General features: G+C 49.4%; 1 protein-coding gene across 12 annotated transcripts; it reads right to left on the reverse strand.

Annotated features, from left to right (window-relative positions):
• Positions 1-787: 787 nt before the first annotated feature.
• Positions 788-24,588, reverse strand: LOC146356546 (major histocompatibility complex class I-related protein 1-like). 12 transcript variants are annotated; one of them, XR_014788665.1, is made up of 10 exons: positions 23,899-24,104; positions 21,313-21,379; positions 20,997-21,222; positions 18,710-18,967; positions 15,732-16,007; positions 11,343-11,426; positions 10,233-10,265; positions 7,845-7,877; positions 6,993-7,136; positions 788-5,298 (listed from the first exon to the last, which is right to left on the reverse strand). XR_014788665.1 is itself a non-coding variant. In XM_084841239.1 (10 exons), the coding sequence occupies exons 4-10, from the start codon at positions 21,190-21,192 to the stop codon at positions 5,276-5,278; spliced, it is 903 nt and encodes a 300-aa protein (XP_084697365.1). In that variant the 5' UTR covers positions 21,193-21,222; positions 21,313-21,379; positions 23,899-24,041; positions 24,459-24,569; the 3' UTR covers positions 789-5,275. The 12 variants fall into 12 exon arrangements, 8 of the variants coding, with proteins under 8 accessions (XP_084697365.1, XP_084697363.1, XP_084697364.1 ...); XM_084841239.1 differs by lacking the exon at positions 6,993-7,136 and adding an exon at positions 24,459-24,569 and having other exon boundaries at positions 789-5,298; positions 23,899-24,041; XM_084841237.1 differs by lacking the exon at positions 6,993-7,136 and adding an exon at positions 24,313-24,425 and having other exon boundaries at positions 789-5,298; positions 23,899-24,041.
• Between the last annotated feature and the right edge of the window lie 1,138 nt (positions 24,589-25,726).

Here is a 25,726-nt window from a genome sequence, read left to right on the forward strand (position 1 = left end):
AGAGATAAATCAATGGTCTGGTAACTCTCCTGTCAGGACAAGCTGCTTCTTCTTTGTAGCTGGGGGAAACGCTAGTTCAAGAGAGTACTTTCCAGCTGGACCTGCACAATGAGTTTCCCTTGCTCCAAACCAATGTTTGCCACTGCATATTATTATTATTGTTATTGCTATTGCTATTGCTATTATTATTCCACCTTTTCCCCAATACTGGGACTCAAGGCAACTTTACAACATCAAAAACTAGTACAGTTAAAACATTTAAATAGAAATATACAAAAATTAAAAATATAATTAAATCATCAGTAAAACCAACATTGTATAAAATATCAGAATTTAAAAAGACAGCAACATAAACTATAGTACCAATTAGGGATGTACGAAAGTTACTTACCTTTTCAAAGGGTGACATTCGCGGTGGGGGGGAGGCACTCCGTCCATCCCCCCGAAATTCTCCCTGGCCGGCTCTGCTCTGCAGCAACTCCACGGAGCCACCGGCTGGGGCTGTCCGCAGCCGGACATCCAGCCGCTAGGCTGCACAGGGACGCAAATGGCACCCACCATAGCTGCCGCCATTTGCGCCCCTGTCTTTTGCCGTGATAAGCTACATAAATATTTACATAGCCTATTACAGCCAAAAAAAAAAAAAAGGAATGCAAATGGCGGCCGCCATGGAATTAGCGTTCCCTTTTTTTTCTGTGATAGGCTATGTAAATATTTAAGTAGCCTATATCACGGCCTCCGCAGGGAGGCAAATTGCATCCCTGCATTAGCCATGATAGGCTACATAAGTATTTAAGTAGCCTATCACAGTAATAATGAAGAAGCAAATGGCGGCCACAGACGTGGCCGCCATTTGCAAAGCAGCGCGAACGGCTGCAGGTAAGTGCTCCGTTTTGCACGCCTTTCACAGGGTGGGGGGGCGGGGGGCTTCCTTCCGCCACGGATTTTGGGGGGCCGAATGCACTGGCATTCGGCCTCACCAAGATCCGTGGCAGAATTCTCTGACATCCCTAGTACCAATCCATCATATTCTCACAGGTCCATAGTATCTAACCCCAAAGGCCTGCAAATTGACGCTATATGAGGCCTTTCTGTCTGGCTACCCAATCTGTCCCCAGGTGATGATGATAATGATGATGATGGAACTCAGGGTGGCTACATGTGATCCCCTGGTGGTCTCCCCCCCCAAGAACTGACCAGACCCAGCCCTGCTTAGCTTCAGCAAGGTGGTTGCTTCATGTGCCTTCAGACTATGCCCTGGGGCCAAGGACTTCCCCATCACTGTGCCACTGAGCTGCTTTTCACACAGTTGAAGGGACAGAACATATCCTTGCTGGGCCGCCCATAGCTAGGCAGGTGACGAGGTGGGAGGTCTTGCAAAATGTTTCATTTGTTTGCTTTCTATTTCAGAGGTTGAGTTGCTCCCATCAACCAGTCCCCTCCCTGTTTTTCAGCACCAGCCCCCAGAAAGCTACCCCTTCTTTCCCTGCAGAAATACCCTCCAATTTCATGGACTTTAAAATATTTAAAGTTCAGTGGCAATAATAGATATATCCTAACAATTGTGCACTTTTCGATAAAAACCGCAAATCTGGCACAGAGGCAGACTAATAGATTATGAACCACTCCAGACATCGGGCCATCACAGATTTGCCCCATAATGGCTGTGGCAGCCAAATTACAAAATTGTCAACAGTGGTTACCATTTTCCACAAAACCGCTCAACCCTGGTGGACTAGATGATGCAGAAGATAGTTAAATGGGCAAAACAGCTTTCCAGGTAACATGTGATCTTTACTCTCGATTAGGAGGATATAATTCTGTAGTAAATCAGGGGTACGTAAATATATAAACGCAGTTTGTTTTGGGACATGTTAGATTGTATTTTATAAAATAAAACATCCATCACCTTATCAAAATATCCATCAAACATACATGACGGTGGTCATGTCAGAGGTCTGGCTTTCAAGCAGAGGAACACTCTCCCTCAAACACTCAAAGAGCTGTCCATGGAAGTCCAGAATCCATTGCACTTCCCACGCTTCTTACAACGTTTCTTACACTAGAATGATACCAACTCATAGCATGTCTCAAATGGCTCTGGTAACATTGTCCAGTGTAGTTCTTACAGGCTGTCATGTGTCCTGGGGCCCATCTACACCTGGCTTTTGCTCCGGGGCGGGTGTGAGTTGACGTCCCTCATGACAGATGATGCAGTCGCCACTTCACAGCCAGCCGTGGTTTTCTCCTGGAAAATGCAGATTCCCGAGAAGGAGTTTTGCTGCGATCCTTTTTGTTTGTTACAGGTTTCCCTGTGGTTGTGAGCCATCTGTCCCTTCCCCAAGCTGACTTCACATTTTGCAGTGGGCATGTTGTAGGCGTGATAGGTTACGTAAATATTATGTAAATAGCCTATCACGGCAAAGAGCAGGGATGCAAATGACGTCCGCTACGCCATTTGCGTCCCTGCTTTAGCCATGATAGGCTATGAAAATATTTACGTAGCCTATCACAAAAAGAGTAGCGACACAAATGGCGATATTTACATAGCCTATCATGGCTAAAACAGGGACGCAAATGGCGTCCGCTATGCTGGACGCCATTCGCGTCCGCAGACTGGGGCAGTGGATGGCAGCGGATGGTCCCAAACCAGCCAGCAGCAGGTAGGGTCCGTTCGGGGAGAATTTGTGGGGAAGGAGTAGTCCGTTCGGCCAAGGACTCCGAGGGGATGGATTCTAAAGAATCCGGCCTCATTGGAATCTGTGGCGGATTTCTCCGCCATCCCTACCTAAGAGATGTGAGGCAGAGACACAGAGCTAAGAGGGAAACATCAGCAGGGGAGCTTAGATGTTCTAACCGGTTACTGATGCGTGAGGGGCTATGCTGGGGAGCAGCAGGTGAGGGGCGGGACCTCCCTCCCTAAGTTAGCCTAGTCAGACAGCTGCCCTTTCAAACCGCAGGCCACTTTCGGTGATCCCACTTGAATCCCCTGGAGGCATTCCTTTGTAGCCAGAGAGCCTTCGAGGATTTGCATCTGCAATGGACCTGTGAATAATGAATTAAAGGCGTGAGACTGAAGCCTCTCTTTTGTGTGTGTTTGTGAGTGCTTGAGGAAAGAGGGGGCCAAGGGGACCTTGACAGCCATAAAAGCCCATGGGATACAGTCCAGAGAAGGTCTTGGCGATCAGGTGCTCCTGTAATGTCACACTTCATGCCCCTTGGAAGTGGTGGACACCATTTTTCACTGGCAGAGCTGTTGTCCCAGGCCGGCCATTTCTGAGGAGGCTCTCCAGCTTTCTAAAGATGCGATATGCTGATGGGGGCTGCCATGAGCCTATCGTGGGAAAACTACAGCCATAAATGGTGCATTTCACTCCACTTGTGGAGTAAAATTCAGAAGTATGTATTGAATTAAATTCAGCTGGGGGTGTTGAGAGTGACCAACAGATGAGCTATAGATAATGGCGAAAACTCTGTAGATCGTATGTGGAACTGGCAGAAAGTATACATGACTATTCCCATACCTTTTAAAGGATATGTTTTTTTTCTCCATTTCTGATGAGAAAATAAGCTGAAAAACAAAACACTCCAAACTCTTGTCCCTCAAAATCCAGAAGTGGTGGACACCATTTTTCACTGGCATTTCTGAGAAGGCTGTGTTGTGCTACACAAGGGCTTAGGCTCCCAGACCACTAAGTTTTTTCGTGCCATGGGAGAGGATTTCGGTTTGGGCTACAATTTTTCAAGAGCTTACCAGAGTTTCCATTTCAGGCAGCATGAGTTCCTCATTGAGGTTGAGCTGCAGATGTGCTTTGATACCTCCAGTGGGCTGGGTTATAGGGTCAATTTGCAGAGTCGTAGTGCGTGGAGTGGCAGGCCCAAGGGTTGGCCACTCTCATCTTTCAGGGACCACTTACCTCTGCTCTAGGAGGACTGGAGGCGGAATGGGACTCGGCTGCTTCTTGCCAGCCAGAGCCGTTCGCCTCCTCCCTGTCCCTGCCGATCTCCATGACTTAAAAAAAAAAAAGGCGATCGGCAGGATGTGCCCAGAGACTTAGACACAAATGGAGTCATGAATCTTGCATCTACGTCTATGTGTCCATTTATTTATTTTTTTAAAGAAAAGACATGGCAATCAGCAGGGCAGCGAGGAGGCGAACGGCTCTGGCTGGCAGGAGGGAGGTAAGCGGCCCCCAAGCTGTTCCTCCCCCCCCCGGAATCCTCGCAGAGCAGAGCCACTCTGGAGGATTCCGGAGGAGGTGATGGATCGCCTCCCCCCGCACATGGATTCCCCAGATGGTGGGGAATCCGTACACCCCTAACAACAGTAAATATTAAAGAGTGTTCCAATACAAGCTTTATTGGTATTATACCCTCCTTCCCAAAAGAGGGCCAGTACTGGGGTTGGCCGAATAGGCCCAATGATAGAAGGCAAGATCCAGAAAGGCACGCTGTGTTGCAAGCTGCCAATCCCCCCCCCCCGAGCCATTCCGTCCTTCGTAGTTAAGGCTTTATTGCCCCGTCTCTAGACCAAGCTCTGTTGCCAGCCTCCAAACACAGCCCATATCGCCTGACTCAATAAATCTACTTTCAAGGATTCCAGCAAGAACAATTTCCCCCTTCCCCATCACTAACGTCATCTCTCTTTCTCTCTCCTCCTTCTCCACAGTAGAATTCCTGCTCTCTTTTTCCCGTGACATCCCAGTCTCCTTAGTAGAGATGTACAAAACCCCCACTGTCCCGTCCGGTCTGCTGCAGGGCAATTCGGGCTGCTTGGGGCCCCACCAAGTCCTCCAGAGCCCTGCCACATCCACTGGAGTTGGCAGAGGGGCTCTCCAGCTTTCTAAAGACGCGATATGCTGATGGCAGCTGCCATAAGCCTATCACTGGAAAACTACAGTCGTAAATGGTGCATTTTACTCCACTTGCGGAGTAAAATTCAGAAATATGTATTGAATTAAATTCAGCCGAGAGTGTTGAGAGTGACCAGCGGATGAGCTATAGATAATGGCGAAAACTCTGCAGATGGTATGTGGAACTGGCGGGAAGTATACATGACTATTCCCATACCTTTTAAAGAATATGTTTTTTTTCTCCATTTCTGATGAGAAAATAAGCTGAAAAACAAATCACTCCAAACTCTTGTCACTCAAAATCCAAACCACACTGTCACTTTTCTGCACCATAACCAGAAATTGGCCATATCGGAGATGTTGTCCATGACTGGCAGGGGTTCATGAGGAGTACAGCATATGGATTTCCCTTTGCTCTCTTCTCACACTCTAGGAGGACATAATTCTGCAAAGCCAAAAGCAGAAGAGGGTAAAGTTAACATCATGGAATGTTTTGTATGGGGACATCAGAATCCCAGAGTTGGAGGCAACTCAAAGGCCATCTAGTCCTCCCACTTCCCAGCTGGGGCAGGGATGTCTCACCCACCATCCCACCACAGATCAAGCCACATGCAAAATGTGCTACGAGCAGAGAGTGGAGGTGTACCGCCAAAGGCTGCCTGCAGAGCAAATGCCTCCAGATTAGGGATGTACGAATCCCCTACCTGCCAGTCCGGGGGTGTCCGCAGTGGGGGAGGCAATCCGTTCCCCCCCCCCAGAATCCTTGCCGGCCGGCTCCATACAGCAGGCGATATGGCCGCCATCGCCGTGCCGTATCACTGAGCACTCATTGAATAAAGGGATCTGGACGCAAATGGCGTCCACTACGCCATTTGCATCCCTGTTTTTTCATGCGATAGGCTACGTAATTATCTACATAAATATACATACGTAGCCCATCGCATGAAAAAACAGGGATGCAAATGGCGTAGTGGATGCCTTCACTGCATTCCTTCCTGCAGTGAGTGCTCAGAGAAATGGCACAGCAATGGCGGCCGTATCGCTTGCTGTATAGAGCCAGCTGGTGAGGAGGATCCGGCTCCGTGCAGGTAGGGATGTACGAAAGGGACTTACCTTGTCCCGCAGCTTGCTTCACGGTGGGGGGGAAGGCGCTTCGCTTCTCCCCCCAAAATTCAGGCCTGGGGGGGAGGCACCCCGCCTCGCCCGGCCGAAATTCAGGCCAGGGAGAAGCGCCCCGTCTCCCCGGCCGCGAAAGAAAAGTGAAAAAAACAAACAAACAAACCCGTGACAGGCTACGTAATGATTAACGTTGCCTATCACGGCTAGATTTCCAAAGTCAGCCGTGATAGGCTACGTTAATTGTTACGTAGCCTATCACGGGTGACTTGGAAAAAAAAAAAGTGCGTACGCAAATGGCAGCACCCTATGGGCACCGCCATTTGCGTTCCTTATTTGGTCCCGGTAGTCTACGTAAAGATTTACATAGACTACAGCGAAAATAAGGGCAACGCTATTTGCGTTGCCCTTATTTTCGCCGTAGTCTACGTAAATCTTTACGTAGACTACCGGGACCAAATAAGGAACGCAAATGGTGGTGCCCATAGGGCGCCGCCATTTGCATATGCGCTTTTCTTTTCTTTTTTCCAAAGTCACCCTTGATAGGCTACGTAATGATTTACGTAGCCTATCACGGCTGACTTTGGAAATCTAGCCGTGATAGGCTACGTTAATCGTTACGTAGCCTATCACGGGTTGTTGTTGTTTTTTTACTTGATTTTGTAATGGCGGTGGCAGCAGCCGGTCAGAAGACCGGCTGCTGCCCCCGCCCCCAATGAACCGCCGCCGAAACGCTGCCGGGACCCGCCGCCGGGAGGGACATTCGCCAAAGGTAAGTCCCATCCCGGGCGGGGCGGGGGGGCTGAGAATTTCACCGCCAATTTCGGGGGGCCGAATGCGTTGGCATTCGGCCTCCCGGAGATTCGGGGAGAAATTCTCCACCATCCCTACATGCGGGTCTCGTGGGAGGCAGGGGTAGGTGGACCAGTTCCGCCATGGACTCCAGAGGCTGGATTCAAAAGAATCTGGCCTCAATGGAGTCCATGGCGGAATCCTCTATAGGGATGTACGAAAGTCACTTACCTTTTCGACGGGGTGATTCGTGGGGGAGGGGAGGCGCTCCGCACCTCCCTCCGAAATCCTAATCCGGCCGGCTCTGCTCCTCGGAGATTCTGCGGAGCTGCCGGCCGGAGCCACCCGCGGCCGGACATTCGGCCGCTGGGCAGCCTTCCGGGCAAAAAGAAATGCATACGCTTATTTACATAAGCTATTACAACGAAAAGAAAAGGAACGCAAATGGCTCCCACTACGCTATTTGCTTTCCCCTTTTTTTCGCCGTAATAGCTTATGTAAATATTTACATAGGCTAAAACAGCGAAAAAAAGGGAACGCAAATGGTGGCCGCCATAGCCGCCATTTGCGTACGCTGTTTTTTTTTTTTTCCTTGCCGTGATAGGCTATGTAAGTATTCACGTAGCCTATCATGGCAAAGGCAGCTACGCAAATGTCGTGGTGGCTGCCATTTGAGTCTGCAGCAGACAGCCAAGAGATCAGCTGCCGCTGCCGCCGCCAGAGCCGCCGCCGGAGCCGCCGCCGGCGGAACATCCACCCCAGGTAAGCTTCATCCCGGGGGGAATTCCACGAGGGGGCGGGGGGGGAGGCCATTCTGCCACGGGTTTCAGGGGGGGAATGTCAGTGCATTCGGGCTCACTGAAATCCGTGGCGGAATTCTCCGCCATCCCTAATTCTCTGCCATCCCTACTGCAGATGAAGTCAGCCAAGGTACATGTTTTAGTGGGGGGGGGGGATCCAAAATATCTGGAGGACCACTAGGCAGCCTGGCCCAGAAGAGAAGTCCCTTCTTGAATCCCAATTATGGGTCAGCTCCCCTCTCTCTGGGATGGTTGCTAACCACTTTCCACCTACAGCACTTACTCTCAGAAGAGCTGGCTGAGTTCTTTTCATTTTCTGGAAAGGGGAGAAGAGGAAGGAAGGGAGTCAGTATAACTTTGAGCATTTCCAGTAGCTGGTCTACCCAGACCTCCCTCCCTCTCCATTTTCTCAGACACATTGACACACACAGCTTCACTTTCAAACCATTCATATAAGAGACACACAAAAGATGAACACAAACAAAATTACACCACCAAGAGAGGTGAGACGGGTGGGTCCAAGACACAGGGCTTTTTCTGTAGCACCACCCTGTTGTGCTTTCATTGGATGTTACTGTACATTACTCTATAAACTGAGACATAGGCGATGTGATGCACACAACACAGCACTCCAAACCAAACCAAATGACCAATGATGGCCTAACCAGTTCATACACATGTCGATTTTTTAAAAAAAATTATGAACACGTTTCAAAATTTAGAAATGTTTTGGAATAAAACACCAGCTTCAGTGAGCTATTTGTGACCAAAAGTGGCATTTTATGCCAAAACATTTCACTGTCTTTGTGTGTGTGTGTGTGTGTGTGTGTGTGTGTGTGTATGTGTATCCCTATCCCTATCCCTATCAATTTATAAACTAGTTGTTTGTATTGTTTTGGAGTACGGAACTTTATGGTATGTTACCTTGTTGCAAGGTAGCTCTCTTTCGAGTGAACAGTACTGACTGCATTTTGAGACATGGCCAGAAAGCCAGGCGTCTTCATCCCCAGCCTCAGCAAAGCTGGGAGAAAGGCACAGGAATGGGTTGAGAGCATCGTGCAAGACTAGATCAAACAATTCAGTTTCCAATGGGCTTCCTAAAATGCATTCCCCAAAGGCAAAGGTGGAGGCCAAAGTTCAGCAAAACATGAATGGGCTGGATAGCGAGAGTGGTATCTGGTAAGTTACCTAGTCAACCACCTGCAATGTACTCCCATTGTGGGACTCCAGCCTTGACACCTGTCCTTAAGACAACCATTAGCATATAAAATCCTCTTTTGTTAAAAGAGTGAGAGATAGCAAGTAGAACTTTTGTTTCTAGCAAGTACAGCCATCATCCCCATGCACCCTCTTTTGTTATACGAGATGGGAGCCCAACTCAGTCTTTCTGCCACAGCAAGCAGCACCATTTTCCAGTGCCGATGAGCAGTGTCTGGCTCATTGAAGTCGTGATGTCACTGCCTTTCTCTGAACTGTACAAGAAGCCTCAGGTTGGGGCAGTCCTGAGTCCCCCTCTTCCCAGAGGTGGGGGGCCATGCTGCTGAAATCACTAGGTGCCTCACCCCTCCAGGGGTACAGTGCCACATTGCCGCTGAACTCACTCGGAGGCTCTCCTCCCAGAGGAAAGGCTCCATGCTGAAATCTCCGAAATGGCTAAGCTCCTTGCTTGCCGGAGCAAGGTGCTAACTAATGGTGGGGGCTTTGCCTACCCTAGTCAAGGCACTCTGCTCTCCTTCCTCGTCACCTGAGAGCAGGAGTTGCAGGGCACACTCGTTCCTGTCTGCAGGAAAGGGCTTCAGCCCAAGGAAAGGTATATTGCTTTTGGAGGTTCTTAGTAGAAATTGTAGCCTCCACCCCAACTTTCCCTTCTGTGTCTCTGTTTGTGTGTGCTTCAAGCCTCAGGAAGACTCCTTCCCACAGTTGTGCAAGCTGCTTTTAGGCCTGGAGCTCAGCTTCACCAAGAATGCCGCTAATTTCCCCACCAAAGCATAACTTGGTGAAGGCCGCAGCATCCCCAACTGGTCTTAAACGATAAATCCAGTTGCTCAGCTACTTCCCCTGAAACTCGTTTGTGCATTTGAACCTTTGTAAACCTCAATAAATGTGCCACTGTGGCGTTGTCCTCTCCACCAGTGTCTGAGTGTGGACCTCGCTCGGTGGGAATCGCCTTCTTGGCCACAGATGCTCTATTGCCAATGTCTAAAGAGTCCTTATAAGCGGGTGTGTGAGTCTCATTAGAATGTGTGGAAGTTTGTACAAGGGTCTAACTAGAGATGAAGATGTCTAGGTGCTCAAATAACAGTAAGGACGGCTCTGGAGTAAAGGTGGATGATCAGAGGCCTGGGTCTCTGCAATTCATTTCTGGGACCAGACCAGAAGTGCCTCCTTATTACCATAGAATCATAGAATAGTAGGGTTGGAAGGGGCCTATAAGACCGTTGAGTCCAGCCCCCTTGTGATGCATGTACGTGAGAAACAGCAACAGGGTCCCTGATGGGTTCCCCTGATAGGGGGCTGGGTTCATTGGTGCATCCCTTCTGCATCTTCACAGCCACCCTAGTAACTGTGCAGGTACACACAGAATTTGGCTAATCCACCTGTGTGCCATCACCTCCCATTCCAGGGCTGCCCCACGTGTTAAGAACATTTCAAAGAAGGAACCGTCACTTACTCGATCCTGCTGGGTAACCACTTCGCTGTTTCTCTGCAGGGACAGAATCAGGAAGTCAGGGCTGGAAGGGACCTCTAGAACTCATCCCATCCCACCCCCTGCAGCAAGACCAGGGCTCTCACAGACCCAAATTCCTTGTTGGGAAACCAGGGGCCATCCAGTTGTTGCTAGACTACAAGAACCATCACCCATGGCCATCAGCTATGCTTGCTAGGGCTGATGGGAGTTGGAGCCCAACATCTGCGGTCCACAGGTTTAACACACTTGCCCTTGCCTGGAATCTCCGCCGCCACCACCACCTGTTGTCTCCACCCCATTTTGGCCACTCTGCCAACATAGCTTGGCCAGCACAACAGCTCAGCCGGTATTGTGTTCCACCGGCATATCTGTGGTGTCCCCCTGGGGCGTCTGGTGTTTTGCCGGGGTAATGAGGTTTCTGGGGGGTTGAAGAAGCCCTCAGCTGGAAGATCTCAAGTACAGAATTGCGCCCTTAGTTGCATTGTGCTATTTGTTTGTCTGGTTTTTTTACTCTTTGTAAGCCGCCCTGCTGGGAATGCTGAAATAAATGAGAAAAAAAAGTCCTGCTCATCCACGCTATCACACATTCCCTTCATAGAACAGTAGGATTGGAAGGGGCCTATAAGACCATCAAGTCCAACCCCTTACTAGTTGAGTGTGTGGTTTTCTTAACAAACTATGTTTTTAATGGTGATAATAATAACTATTATAGATGTTAGGGATTCCATAGAAGTCACTTGGAGGGAATATCTACAAATGGATTTAAGGCCAGGGTGGGCATTCAGCCACAGACTATAGATGGTCACCCACAGCTATATTCAGGAGAGAGCGCAGGACAGGAAGGCCTGGCGTGCTATGGTCCATGGGGTCACGAAGAGTCGGACACGACTGAACGACTGAACAACAACAAAACCTACATCTGGATTTTGTGTTTTCATCTAGAGAGGACAGATTTACCCCAATGTGAAGAGAACTTTGCTTTCAAGAGCTTCCCTTTCCACATCCAGATGCCATTTATGGGAGGGGGTTGGGGATTGGGGTGCCAGGTCCCCCTCCCAGAATCTTTACATAGCCCCTTCATAGTTTACTTACTGAAGTACACGACAGTCATGACAGCCATCAACAGCACAGCACCCACGGATCCCAAGACAACCCCCACAATGAGCTCCAAGGAAGCTGAAATGGAGAAAAGAATTAACATGATGAACGGGAAATCCCAGAGCCTGTCTTTGCTACTGGGAAAGACCTGTATGAGTGTGAAGAGTAGAAGAACCAATGGACTTAGTCATGCTAAGCAAGAAAATGAAGAATTTAGAGGAACAGCCCTATCTCCCGCCCAAACCGTTCGTCACTTAGAGTCTACAGATGAGTGGAGAGGTTCACAAGAGACGCTGTAGAGCTGGAAGTTGGGGCTCTCTCTCTTCCTACATAAAAGAATGGCATCCATTTAAGGAGGGTGCAAAGCAGGGCCTTCTCTGCAGGGGCCCCACTACAGCAGAATTCTCTCCCCACAGAGAAACTCAAGAGCCCATGCTGTTGTGCAATGTCACAAATTGTACTGGCTTATAATTTACCCTCCACGCACACACACTTTTCCTGGGTCTTTCAGGACCAAATCCAGATCGGGACGATGGAGAGACTGGAAACAGCAAAGGTACCTCATGTTGTTCTGGTTCTGTATTGCCTTATGAAGCATCTAAGCCTTACTGTATTGCTAGAAGAATCCCCCTGTGAGGGACCCATGCGTACGTGTTGCTTTTAAGCAAGCACACTTTGTGACAATGCAAAACATTGTCACTGATCATGGGGCATGTTTGTGAATGCATCACCCTTAGCTTCCCGTTTCCTGGCTTTGGGGAGCTTGAGGCAAAACGAGATAGCCTTAACTATGGTCTTCAACTGTCAGGTTCTTTAATCATGACATTGATCCTGTTTTTAAAAATGAAATGTATTATTAATGTTCTGAAAAAAACATAGACTTAAAAGGAAAACATTAACAAGTCGTGAAGTGACTAGATGTATACAAATGAATAGGAATTCATTCATTCATTCATTCATTACATTTATATCCCACCTTTTTTCCTCCTTAAGGGACTCAAGGCGGCATACATAACCTCCTCCTCTCCATTTCATCCACAACAACAACCCTGTGAGGTAGGCTGGGCTGAGAGTTTGTAACTGCCCAAAGTCACCCAGTTTCCATGGCTGAGTAGGGACTAGAACCTCAATCTCCTGACTTCCAGTCCAACACTCAGATCACTACGCCACACTGGCTCTCTCTATGTTCAGAAAGGATTACTTCTGAGTAAGCCTGCAATGGATTCCAGCATATCCTTTCCCTCCCTATCCCCTCTTCATCGGGGATCTGTCAATCAGTGAGAGTGATTCCCTCAGCCTTCACAATTACCTCACTCTTTTCTCAGTGGACAGTTTCCCGCTTTCCCTCCCTGACTGTCAGAATGCTGACAGGTGCACTGGAACTCCTCTGAAAACACTGGAGTACTGGCGGCATTCTAGCGTCAGAGTGAAACTGAGCATGCCCAATATAAATTTGCCAGCAGTTTCTGCAATAGGCTTTCATGGGGCAAAACGCATTTTAACAACGTTTAACTGCTGCTCAGAACTTCACCAAAGGCATGCCTCCTCAACCAGCCTGAATCAAGCACATCAGAAGATTACACCAGAATTTGAGAGAAATATATGATATGCTGAGCCACAGCTTGAAGTAAAAAGTACAAATGTGCCAGTTTTCAGAACACTGTAGCTTGCTGCACCTCTGGCAAATTTTATTGGATTGCTTTAAAGTTTTGCACAATTGTAGACTCCACTGGGTAGATCATGGATCCCAAGTGTCACATATCAATCACACCAAAGAATCCAGCCTTTCCTCCCCTGCAGCCCCTCACGAGAGTCCTCCCAGGCCACATCAAGGGGCTCCTGGAGGCCGGCATGCTCTACGTGGCAGTGGTAGCAGCCCCTGTCCTTGGGGTCAATCGTGATGCTGAGCACGGTGTGGTAGGTCCCAGACCTCCCCATCCTTCCTGTGCTGTGCTCCCAGACCTCCCCATCCTTCCTCCAGGTGGCATCGATCTCCTTGGGGTAGAAGCCGTGGACTCTACAAACAAGGGTCTCCAAGCCATCATAGCCTGCCTTGCGTCCCACCACCGCTATGGGAGGCTCTGCAAAATAGGTAATGACATTAATTAGTGTTGGTAACACAGTGCTTCCCAGCATCCCTCATGGAAGGTGCTTTAAGATCAAGAAAGCAGAGACGTAAAAAGAGCTCTACTGGATCAGACCTTAGTTGAGCCTCTTAAGGTTAGAAGGTCAGGTGGGCCATCAGGTAAGTGACCAGGAGGCCTCACTGGAGACCGTAAAGATGTCAGAAAAACAAGCTCACAAGACAGGATGATGTCAAGTATATATGTTTGTGTCAAAAACATGCCTGTAACATGTCAGAAAAAGCTGAAATGTTTCAATAAGTATGTCAGTATGCACATTAATCTCGATAAGAAACTTCAAAATTTGATAATTTTGCTTAGGCATATAAAGATTTACAGTAGAAAAGTCATCTTTGGAATTCTTGGATAAGAAATATAAGCCATAGGAAAAATAGTTTGGACATATTTTATAGAATCCAAGAAGTATATAAAGGAGACTCAGGACAGGAAGCAGAGGAAGCTCTCATAGAATAGTCATAGAATCATAGAATAGTAGGGTTGGAAGGGGCCTACAAGGCCATCTCCTTTAGGATCAGCTTTCCCCAACGTGTTGCCTGTAGAATCAACCTGGTAAGCTCGATATTGATTATCGTTGAGAACTAGGAAGGCCTGGCGTGCTATGGTCCATGGGGTCACGAAGAGTCGGACACGACTTAACAACTGAACAACAACAAAATGCACTTGACCCTGTTTAGGAGCCTTGTTTAAGAATGACATTAGATGTGCCGTGAGCTTGGATTTATGCATGCCTAAACTCTCCTATTTAGTACTGTTATGCTAATACTTTCTTGTTGTTGTTGTTGTTCAGTCGTGTCCGACTGTTCGTGACCTCATGGACCATAGCACGCCAGGCCTGTGCTCTCTCCCAGAGTGTGCTCAAGTCCATATTCATTGCATCGGTGATGCTATCTGGCCATCTCATTCTCTGCCATCCCCTTGTCTGAGGGAGTGTTTCTTAAGAAATAGAATTCGCTAGTACACATATCAGAGTGCAGTATTGAACTGGCTCTAGATGTATCTGGTTGTAAGAGAAATCAGACTGTATGCACAGTAGATGGGTGATCAGAGGTTGCCAATATACTGACAATATAGTTTGAGAAAATCTCTGAACCAGGGCATATGCCACACTCCTCCTCCTGGATGCTCTGGAGCCCCCCTTTGAACCTCTCTCCCTTGCAATTAATCCTTTGTGTTCCCTACAGAAGGGCAAGTCATGAGCCTGGACAAGGGTGTGCAGGAAAAAAAACATGCCCTCCAAAGACTGGGAGAGAAGGTATCTTTGACTGCCAGTCATAGGGAAGTGAAGAAGGGGGGTGGGGGGGGAGAAAAGAGGAGTGAGTTTCATTTACAGCAGAAATAAAGGATGATTGTCAAGAATGGGTTAATAGAGGAAGGGAGGTTGATGGGTTTTGGCGTTTCTCAGCCTGGCAGCTCAAGGCCAGGGGTTGCTCTCTGACTAATTGGGGAAGAAATAACAGCCGTGCCTGGTGGGAAGATGCAACCTCCTTAGGAGGGTGGAGTGGGGTGTCCTGGGACTGGGCTTGGATTGGGTGTTCCAAATCGGCCTGGAGTTGCTAGGGCTGGGCAATAAAAAGAATGCAAAGGAAGGGGTGGGTGTCTCTCCTGGCCCTGACGGGACTAGGGTGTGCTGCTGGTCGATGGATGTCCTGGCTGGGAGGCCCATGCTCTGGTATGTATAGGATAGACTAGCAAACTTTATTGTTTTACTCTTGGGAGTGTGTGCCTTGGTGTTTGGCGTTTTTTGGTTTTGTTTAGAGTTCTGTACTTTGCTTGTAATTTCCTGTACAACCTACCACCTCTCCCCTATTCCTTCCTCTTTGCCCCCTTCCTTTTTTTTTTTTTAATAAACTTTTATCCAACCTTCAGTTGGTGTGGTTTACCTGAATAACTTCAGTGCTAAATACAGTGCCTATTGGCCTGGGTGGGAGCTACTGGGTTACTTTGGGGAAATCTGTGGCCAGGTTGGGCCTGTCCTACCTTGCAGGGTTGTTGGGGTGAAACCAACAATCCTTCACAATGATGTTCTACATTTTTTTTTCAAGGGGAGGGGTTGACAGAGGAGATCATTCAAAACTATGATCCCAATCTCCTCCACCCCTCTTGGTCTGAAGTGGCACTGCCCCAAATTCTATCACCTGTGCAATGAGTACATTTGGCTCTTCACTGTAGGAAGGATGCAGAGGCAGGGTAAATGCAGAGGACGCCCCATCCCCTCCTCCCAGAAGTATGCCATCCTCACCTTTCCTCAGCAGAGTCTCCTTCCCGGAGTCCAGATATTTCCGCAGCCACCCAATGCAGTCTTCCTCCAGGTAGTTCTTCCAGTATTGACAGAGGGGCAAGTTGGCATCCCAGCGCCTCTTCTGTCTTTGCGCCGAGGTATCGGCTGCCGTCCAGGTGAGGGTCTCCTTGTCAAAGCTAATGTAGCTCCTCCCATCAAACGCGCACTGGTAATAGCCTCTTTTGCAGCCTTCATCACTGAAATCACAGCCAAACATGCGCTGCCAGGTGTGAGATCCTGAAAGGGACACATTTCGGTGAGTGCCTCCAAAGCAGGGTAGGGACCAATCGCTACTCTGCTACTCTCGTTTGATAGGCATCCCAGAGTGGCTGGCCTTGCTCAGTTTCATCATTGCACAATTTGGTCAGGACGCTGTTTCTTCGGAGGCTCGAGCTTTGTGAGAATGGCCTGCCTGTGAGGGAACTTGTGCGTTTCGCCTAGGATTGGAGACAAGCCTTAGGGACTGTATATTTCCAAAAATGTGGGACTAGCCTATCACCGCAAAAAGAGGGACACAAATGGTGGCAGCTACGGCGGCCGCCATTTGCGTCCCTGTGCAGGCTGCTCAGTGGCTGGATGTCTGGCTGCGGGCGGCCCTGGCCGGTGGCTTCACAGAGTCGCCGTGGAGCGGAGCCGGCCGGAGAGAATTTCGGGGGGAGGGATGGAGCGCCTCCCCCCCACCGCGAATGTCACCCTTCAAAAAGGTAAGTGACTTTCGTACATCCCTACAATATCTCTTTAATATACCTACAGCCCTAACCATATCAGAAAGGAATCCTTTATTTCTCACACACAGAACTGTAGGGGGATCTCTACACCTCGGATTTATTGTGCATTCATGGTTGCACGCTCCCTGAATTGTGCGGGCCCATGACATGACGTCATCATTGTCCAGACATTAGTCCCCTATTACTCCCACGGAAATAGCGTTTTCCTCAAACGGAAAAAAAATGGGGCATTTTTCCAGATATGCGCAAATGGAGCGCCATGTCCTCCCTGTGTATTTCTCCCCAAGCGTGATTGAAACACTGAGTGCAGTTGTTGGGGGCGTGGGCATGACGTCGAAGGTGACGAAGGTCTGATGGGGGTTCAGCCTTCCCTCTCCTGTGCCATTTTGGCTCCGCGCCATTTCCAGCCTGCCTGTTCAAAACAGAGCGGCAGAATGGCAGAGTGGCAGAGCGGCAGAACAGGGGCGTGGGGGGGCAGAGGCAGAGCAAAGGAGCGGCAAGGACTGGCCAAAAGCATGGAAGAGCCCTGGGAGTTCTGTGGGGGGCTGTCCGCGTGTCAGTCCGCCAGCAATGTGCAAGGGGAGGGAAGAGGGCAGGAACCCAGGACCAAGTATCGCTGAACCTGGAGCGCGCGTAATGCCTCTTCACGGAAACATAACGCCATGGGAATGGCCATCTACAGCGAAGGAAGTGTGTGGAAAGGCAGTCAGTGGTGGTCCCTCATTTCAAACGGAAGCGGGAAGCCCCGGTTTAAATGCAGGATGTAGGCTGGTGTAGAAATGCCCTAGAACTTAGCAGGAGCGAGGCCAAAGATAAAAAGGGTGGGGCTGAAACTAACCACATATTTGAGCTTCACGCTCCTACTGCCCGTCATTGAGCCTTCAGAGAGGCACGTGAACCTTTTAGAATGGGGACAACTGAACAAAAGCCGGGAGACCACCAAACGATGGGTTATTAGGGGCATGGGGTGGGGCCAGAGGAAGGGGGGGCAGCCAGACTGGGACCCAGGAGGGCCAGATTGGCCCCCAGGCCTGAGGCTCCCCACCCAAGCTCTAAAGGAAGCAACCGACCGATTATTCTGAGTAATGCATTGTGTTGCATACGTAGAAGGAATGACTGTCAGACTCAGCAGGCCTCCAGCACAACTGTCCTTTACCCCTCACAGAACTGCAGAACTTAGCAGGAGCTCCACCCACTGCTGTCCTTTAGAAGAAGCTAAGCAGAAGCTCCAGAAGCAGAGCTCCAGAAGCTCTTAGTAGAAGCTCCACCCACTGCTGTCTTTTAGAAGAAGCTAAGCAGAAGCTCCAGAAGCAGAGCTCCAGAAGATCTTAGCGGACGTTCCACCCACTGCTGGTTTTAGAAGAAGCTAGGCAGATGCTCCGGAAGTAGAAGCTCCAGATGCAGAGCTCCAGAAGCTCTTAGCAGAAGCTCCACCCACTGCTGTCTTAGAAGAAGCTAAGCAGGAGCTCCAGAAGCAGGAGCTCCAGAAGCAGAGCTCCAGAAGCTGTTAGCAGAAGCTCCACCCACTGCTGTCCTTTATAAGAAGCTAAGCAGGAGCTCCAGAAGCAGAGCTCCAGAAGCTCTTAGCAGAAGCTCCACCCACTGCTGTCCTTTAGAAGAAGCTAAGCAGAAGCTCCAGAAGCAGAGCTCCAGAAGCTCTTAGCAGAAGCTCTTAGCAGGAGCTCCACCCACTGCTGTCTTTTAGAAGAAGCTAAGCAGAAGTTCCAGAAGCAGAAGCTCCAGAAGCTCTTAGCAGAAGCTCCACCCACTGCTGTCTTAGAAGAAGCTAAGCAGAAGCTCCAGAAGCAGAGCTCCAGAAGCAGAGCTCCAGAAGCTCTTAGCAGAAGCTGCTAGCAGAATCTCCACCCACTGCTGTCCTTTATAAGAAGCTAAGCAGAAGCTCCAAAAGCAGGAGCTCCAGAAGCAGAGCTCCAGAAGGTCTTAGCAGAAGCTCCACCCACTGCTGCTACTCCCAACTCTACAAAAGCTGCCAAGGTTCAAACAATAAGTAACCCACAGTAACCCCCCCATGCATAACATTCCACCCCCCACCCTTGGCCATCATAGTCTTTCAGCCAACGAGGAGGTACCCCTCCACGGCACAGTTTCTGCTCTCCGCTAGTAGGTGTAGATAGCTCAGGTGACTTTCTTTCAGTGGATGACATCGTCCCTGAACAATACGCTGTTGGTGCCCCCCCCCCCGTTACTCACCAGTGCTCCAGTTGTAGCGATTCCGTAGGACCCCCAGCTGCACGCTGCATGTGTGATCAACTCTCCACGTGTCCTGCATGTCCCGGTCCCAGCAAGTCTCATCCAGCCACGGCACGCGGGGCAGGTTCCGCCTTGTGCTGCTGTCGTAGAGACTGATGGGCTGGTCATCCCCAAGCACTGCGAGCGTGCAGGCGGGCTGCCCCTTGGCGGGCTGCGACAGCCCCGTGTAGAGAAAGCGCAGGGAGTGTGAGGAACAGCCTGTCAGGGAGGAGGAGAGAGGGGAGGCGGAGTGAGGGCAGGGGTGAGCTACGAGCCGCCTCGCTTCCCGTGATTCCTCCATGAAGGTGGGAAGAAGCACGTTTGCTCCACCGTGGAAAAGCACACAATGCCACTCCCAAACAGCCCCTGATAAGCTCTTTGCAGATGGCTGGGTGGGGATGTCTGTGAACACTGAGGACAGCCCGGGCAAGGAGGTGGAGCGAGGCAAGAGAAAGGTTGCCTTTCAGAGGGAGAGTGTGAGCCAGCGTGTGGCGAGAGGTTGGACTGGGAGCCAGGAGAACCGGCTTCTGGCCCCACTCTGCCATGGAAGCTTACTGGGTGACTTTGGGCCAGCCACAGACTCCCAGCCCAACCCACCTCGCAGGGTTGCTGTGAGGATAAAAATGGAGAGGAGGAGGAACTTGTAAGCCGCCTTGGGTTCTTTGCAAGAGGAAGAAAGGCGGGATATAAATGTATCAATGCTTGAATCGAAATACATTGGCTAGTCTTAGTAATGAAGTGAATGACGCTCCTTTGAGCTGATGTTCGTGCAGAAGGTGGAGGCTTAGAGTTGGGGCACAGGAGAAGCAGGAGGGTGTTTTTCCAAGTTTGAATGTTTAATACGAATTACAAGAGATGGTGTCAGTCCTCCGGCTGCCCACCCCTGCCCCCTCCAGGGTCTCTGTAAGATAAATTGCCAAGCGGGGTACCAAATGAGAGCACACAGTAATGAAACACACAGGTGGCCATTTTACAGGCCAGGGAGGCTTAGGAGGAACATACTGTAAGACCATTATGTTTTTCTAGCATCCAGTTATTTACTTCATGTTACTGTCTTTATGTTTTGCATTTCCTCCAGGAACTAAAGAGCTCCCCATTTTTACCTTCACAACAATCCTGTGAAGTAGGTTAGGCTGGGAGGTAATGGTCATCCAGTGAGAAGTGGGAGGCATTCCCTGGTTCTGCTCTGGCAGCAAAGTGTCCTGGGCCAGACTGGCTGTGTATGTGTGTGTGTTCTGTCTGGCTGTTGTGTCTGAATGAGGCCTTGAGTCAGCCTATGTCTCTTTCGTGTGTCTGTGTGTGTGTGACAGAGAGAGAGTGCTTCAATATGTGTTTATCTTTTCCGTGTGTGCTATTTGCTGCCAAAAGGGAAGCTTGTGTTTGTATTTGCATTCTTTACCATGGAAGATATGTATGTATGTATGTATGTATGTATGTATTTTCTATACCACCCAATAGCTGGAGCTCTCTGGGAGGTTCACAAAAATATATTAGATATATTAGTCCATTGCTTCCAGGGAACAACGGAAAATGCTTTCCTTGAAAACATGCAGTGAAAATTGTTTGTGCATTGAATATTGTTGATGGTGTGTGCGCATGCGTCCAAGCATCATGTGTGAGTTCAGTATTTGGGCCAGATTCAGTAAATTCAGTAAAGGCCGCACTGCAAATGGTTAGTCCTGAGGTCCATGAGGAGAGACTGAAAGAACTGGGCATGTTTAGCCTTGAGAAGAGAAGACTGAGGGGAGATAGGATAGCACTCTTCAAGTAGTTGAAAGAAAGGCTGTCACAGAGGACGGCCAGCATCTCTTGTCGATCCTCCCAGATTTCAGGACACGGAATCATGAGCTCAAGTGACAGGAAGCCAGATTCCGGCTGAACATCAGGAGAAACTTCCTGACTGTTAGAGCAATACAACAATGGAACCCATGACCTGGGGAGGTGGTGGGCTCTCCCACACTGGAGGCAGTCAAGACAAGGCTGGACTCACCTGTCGGGGGTGCTGTGACTTGGATTCCTGCATTGAGCAGGGGGTTGGAATTGATGGTCTTGTAGGCCCCTTCCCACCCTACTAGTGTATGATTCTGTGATCATGGCCTTGATCTTTCTCTGCCTAAACATCCAACTCCCTTTTCTGGATGCCCCCCAAATGCATTTCATGCAGCAATCCCCCAGACAATTGGACTATGTGCAAATCCTGCTCTCCCTTCCCTACAACCAGGGGAGTTTAATGCTCCGAGATACTCACCACAGCAGCCCCACAGCAACAAGAGGGCATATGCCCCCAAAAGCCAAGCCAGACCCCTCTGCACCGGACATCGAAAGTCCTCTTGACTGCTTGTTTTCATTGCAATCCGTGATGGGAAGGAAGGAACTGGGATTGGCCAACAGGGAAATAGCCAACCGTTCGGGGGAAAGGCGCTCCCAATTCTGTTGACAGTCATTCAGAAGACTTCCCCTGAGACTCTGCATCACTGACAAAGAGAAATTTGCACAGAAATTAAGAAATGGGGACCGTGCCTGGATAGAGCGCATTAGTCTTTTCTTGTTTAACTTGAACGTACCATCTCTATCTCGACACAACTCAGCAGAGACCGCCCACACCTTGGGAACAAGCTTCTCCCTAAGCCACTATAAAGAAAACACACAGGCATGACAGGAAGTTTCTTCTGAAGAGGTAACTAAGAGCACGTCACATGGTGTATTTGTCTGTGTCAAGTATGGTGAGTGAGGGCGACCGCGTCTGCTTCCTCAAGACCAAAACAACAACAGTTGAACTGCTCGATAAGCTGTTGGTTTCCCTAGAGCGGTGTCTGGATCCAAAAGATTCGAGCATTGGACATTAATACAGGCACTCCATCGCATGAATGCACCAAGGAAGAAAATAACCAGAGTGTCTAACATTGCGCTTAAAGGATCTTGCAGTGGTGTTCTGCCAGAATTGCAATCCTTCGCATGTCTCCTCTGAAGGGAATTCAGTGGGACTTGTGCCCTGGCAAATGCACCAGGATTACATCTGAAGTCCGCAAGACATGTCACAACTTTTCCAACCCAGTTGCTTTATCCCCCAATCTGCATTCCAGCCCCTCACTCTTACGACCACCCTACATCTGGTAGCTGGAGACTATGCCCAGAATAATTCAGCATATTTTTTTCCCAACTGACCCTTACAATGTGTTTAATCTATTGCTTTCCTGAGAACAGATCCTTAATCCAAATCATACGGGTGTTGACATTCACATGCTCACTCTAGGGCAGGGGTCCCCTCTCTTTTTGGACCTGTGGGTCCATTTGGGAATTTTAGAGACTGCTGTGGGCAGCACCACAAAATGCCTAATCCACGGATCACCATTGTGTCTACGGATTTTAGGTGGCATCTTTTCTTTCATGTCTGTTGGACACCACAATGTCTCCTGAATAACTGTCTAATTTGATGATTTGCTGGCAGTGGAATTCTGATCATGCTTCTCTTAAACATACGTATATTCTGCCAATGTCCCGTAGTGGATTTTGAGGGGAGGAGGTTATTGTTGTTGTTGTTCAGTCATTCAGCCGTGTCTGCCTCTTCGTGACCCCATGGACCATAGCACGCCAGGCCTTCCTGTCCTGCGCTCTCTCCCGGAGCATGCTCACTCTTTAATATTCACTGATGGACATGCTCTTTAAATTGTTTACCTGCTTCATAGAATTTAACAAGCTTCAGCTATTGGGTGGTATAGAAATAAATAAATAAATAAATAAATTTCACTTGCTTCCTGGAAATTAACGCACAGGCGGCACAAACAGGTTCACTGTGCCCTTTTGACAGAGAAGAGATTGATATTACTACATTGGGAGGATAAAGACTCACCTCCTAGAACACAATGGATTGAGGACTTTGCAATGCTTTCAAAATCTGAACAGGTTCAAAATCCATTTCAACCATCAAGTGGATACTTATTTGGATATTTGCTCCACTTTTTGCTGAAGCCTAAGTTGTATGCATTTCAGAGGTAGGCATGGTATATATGATTCCATGTATGTATAATAAAAACACAAAACAGGAACCAAGATTTGTGGGTGCAACACTGGGGACCGCCTCCAAGGACGCCATCGTTGGAGGTGCCTGTGGGCACCACAGTACCCACGGGTGCCATGATGGGGGGGCTGCTCTGGGGAATGAGGGGAATTGACTCTCTCCTGGATGGAGGGGTCTCCGCCTTCGCCTCCCCGCACTTCTGTCTCTACTTTGGTGCAGCCCCGGCAAGGGGAACCAAAACTGCAAACCCCCTCGAATTCGAGATTACAGTCTCCTTCTTGATGTTGTAAACAGCTAGGGCATCGAGAAGCTAGGGAGTCGTCCGCCGCTTCACCCCACTTAACTCTCATTTCTACAGTGTCAAAAGCGACTGGCAAATGGAGCATTCGGGTAACCCACAAAAACCACCAGCTGGGCCAGCAACGTCGTATGCACACATGAGGAGCTGATGCACACAACCCACATACCGATGTGACCCCCGACAATAATCAGAAGAGAGAGGCAGCTGCGTCTGGCTGTTGCAATGGCAGATACCACTTCCAGGCTGCCGGGACCCGCACACTGCATGCGTGCTCTCTCTCCCTGGTAAGTTGGGAGCCATTTCTGCCACCCATAGCACCTTCCCTGTTTATCTGCAATTCCCCACGTACTCACCAGAGCAGCCCCCTATCAGCAGGAACCACGAAACCCACAAACCGCTTTCCACCGCGTCTCTTGCCGTCTGGACTCAGACAGCGATCCTCGTAGTCGTAGGGTCCCGGCCTTCTCCCGGGGCTGGGACTGGCTGATAAGGGATCATTTGACCAATGGGGAGAACGGGCTAGAGGGCTGCTGGGCAGATCTTGCCTTTCAAGATGGAAAGAGAACGTTAAACTGTCTATCTGTACCCTGAATCTTAGGGATGTCAGAGAATTCCGCCACGGACTGAAATGGGATCGAATTCCCTTCAGTCTGTGCCACAGAAACCTCTGCAGAATGGCGCCACGAGGTCCTGCGGAGCCAGCAGTCATGCGGCTTTTTTTTGGTCATCTGCACAGAGTCGCGGAATTTTCGTAACTAAAAACGCAAGGTAGTATATTCCGATAATAAATACGCAAGTTTTTTTTTTTAAAAAAAAATGAATTGTGCTCACCGCCTTGTTTGTGGGTGTTCTTTTTCAGTTGAAATCCTCCGTCCCCGTTTACTTTCAGCCAAAACACTTCCTCCTCCTCCGGGCTTCCCAAAACAAGGCTGCCCCAGGTGTGCCTGAGCGATGCACTCTTTGCTTAAGCAACGCTGTTTGAAAGGAAGAAAGAAAAAACCTTTTTAAATGACCATGCCGGTCTGGAGCCCTGCATGAGTATTATTCCCCCTGCTAGGCTTTCGATTTCCACATCCAGCCTTGCTGGTGACGTTGTGAGGCTAAAATGGAGAGGAGAACCAACTCTGCGCATGTCTACTCAGAAGTAAGTCTTACTGAGTTCAATGCGACTTACTCCTACACATGTCAGCACCCCACTTGCCCCCAGCTCAGCTTTGTATTTCCACATCCAGCTCATTAGCAAACCTTCTGTTTGCCTCTCTACCCCACCAAGGACTGAGGAATATGAGTGGCTGGCAGGGATGTGACGAGCGTCCATCTGGGGGCTCGAGCTCAGCGGCTTCCTGCCAGGTCGGCCCCCTGAATGCCAGTCAGTGACTTCCTGCTCTCACCTGACTAGGCACATGCCGAGTTAGGCAAGAGCAGAGGCCCCTGCTCCTTGCCCGAGGGGCGACGGCAAGATGGGAAACCTTCCCATCTTGCTGCCAAAAGCAACTGCTCTCCAATCTGCTGGTGCTCGGCAGAGAGGGCCCGGTTGCTCTGGGTGGCAGCAGTGGCTGGGGAGGCCCTCTCCCATGGCCGCCACTGCCCAGAGCAACTGCCCCCCTCTCTCCTGGAGCTCGGCACACAGGGCGGATTGTACTGAGATCATTCTATCGTTTTTGAGATTGTACCCCAGTACTGCTTTTCCCATCCTTTTATTGACTTTTATTGACTAAGAGTGCTACTCCATTTCTTCTAAGGGATTCTTGCCCACAGTAGTAGATATAATGGTCACCTGAATTAAATTTGCCCATGCTTGTCCATTTTAGTTCGCTGATTCCCAAGATGTCGATGTTCAATCCTGCCATCTCATGTTTGCCCACCTCCAGCTTACCTTGATTCATTGATCTGACATTCCAGGTTCCTAAACAATATTGTTCTTTACAGCATTGGACTTTCTTTTCACCACCAGACACATCCACAGCTGAGTGTCCGTTCAGCTTTGGCCCAGCCGCTTCACTCTTTCTGGCGCTCCTTGGAAATACCCTCTGCTGTTCCCCGGTAGTATATTGGACACCTTCCGACCTGAGGGGCTCATCTTCCAGCGTCATCTCTTTTAGCCTTGTGATATGTTCCATGGGGTTTTCTTGGCAAGAATACTGGAGTGGGTTGCCATTTCCTTCTCCAGTGGACCACATTTTGTCAGAACTCTCCTCCATGACCTGTCCGTCTTGGGTGGCCTTGCACGGCATAGCTTTTGACCAATGTCAAAATCAACGGTGTCTTATTTTTCATTTTCCAGTGAGAATGCTGTGCCAAAGCAATGAGACTCAAAGCATGAAATTCAATGGCTTGAGAGTTTTCCTAGCCATCTGGTGTGATCCTTCCAGTCACATCCCATCCCTCAGCCCCTCAGGTACACAAAGCAGCCTGGTGGGAAAGGGATCCATGTATCGCCTGGAGCATGGATTTCCCTACCCTCGGAATACTGACAATTTGGCCACAATTAACATTTTCACCTAGAGCTAGGGATGTACGAAAGTCACTTACCTTTTCAATGGCGTGATTCGTGGTGGTGGGGAGGCGGTCCGCACCTCCACCCGAAATCCTGATCCGTCCGACTCCGCTTTGTGGAGATTCCATGGAGCTGCCAGCCAGGGCCGCCTGCAGCCAGACA

The sequence above is a fragment of the Heloderma suspectum genome, chromosome 2 (genome assembly GCF_057233095.1).
Source record: "Heloderma suspectum isolate Gila_16-S chromosome 2, 16-S_ref, whole genome shotgun sequence".
Taxonomy (NCBI): domain Eukaryota; kingdom Metazoa; phylum Chordata; class Lepidosauria; order Squamata; family Helodermatidae; genus Heloderma; species Heloderma suspectum.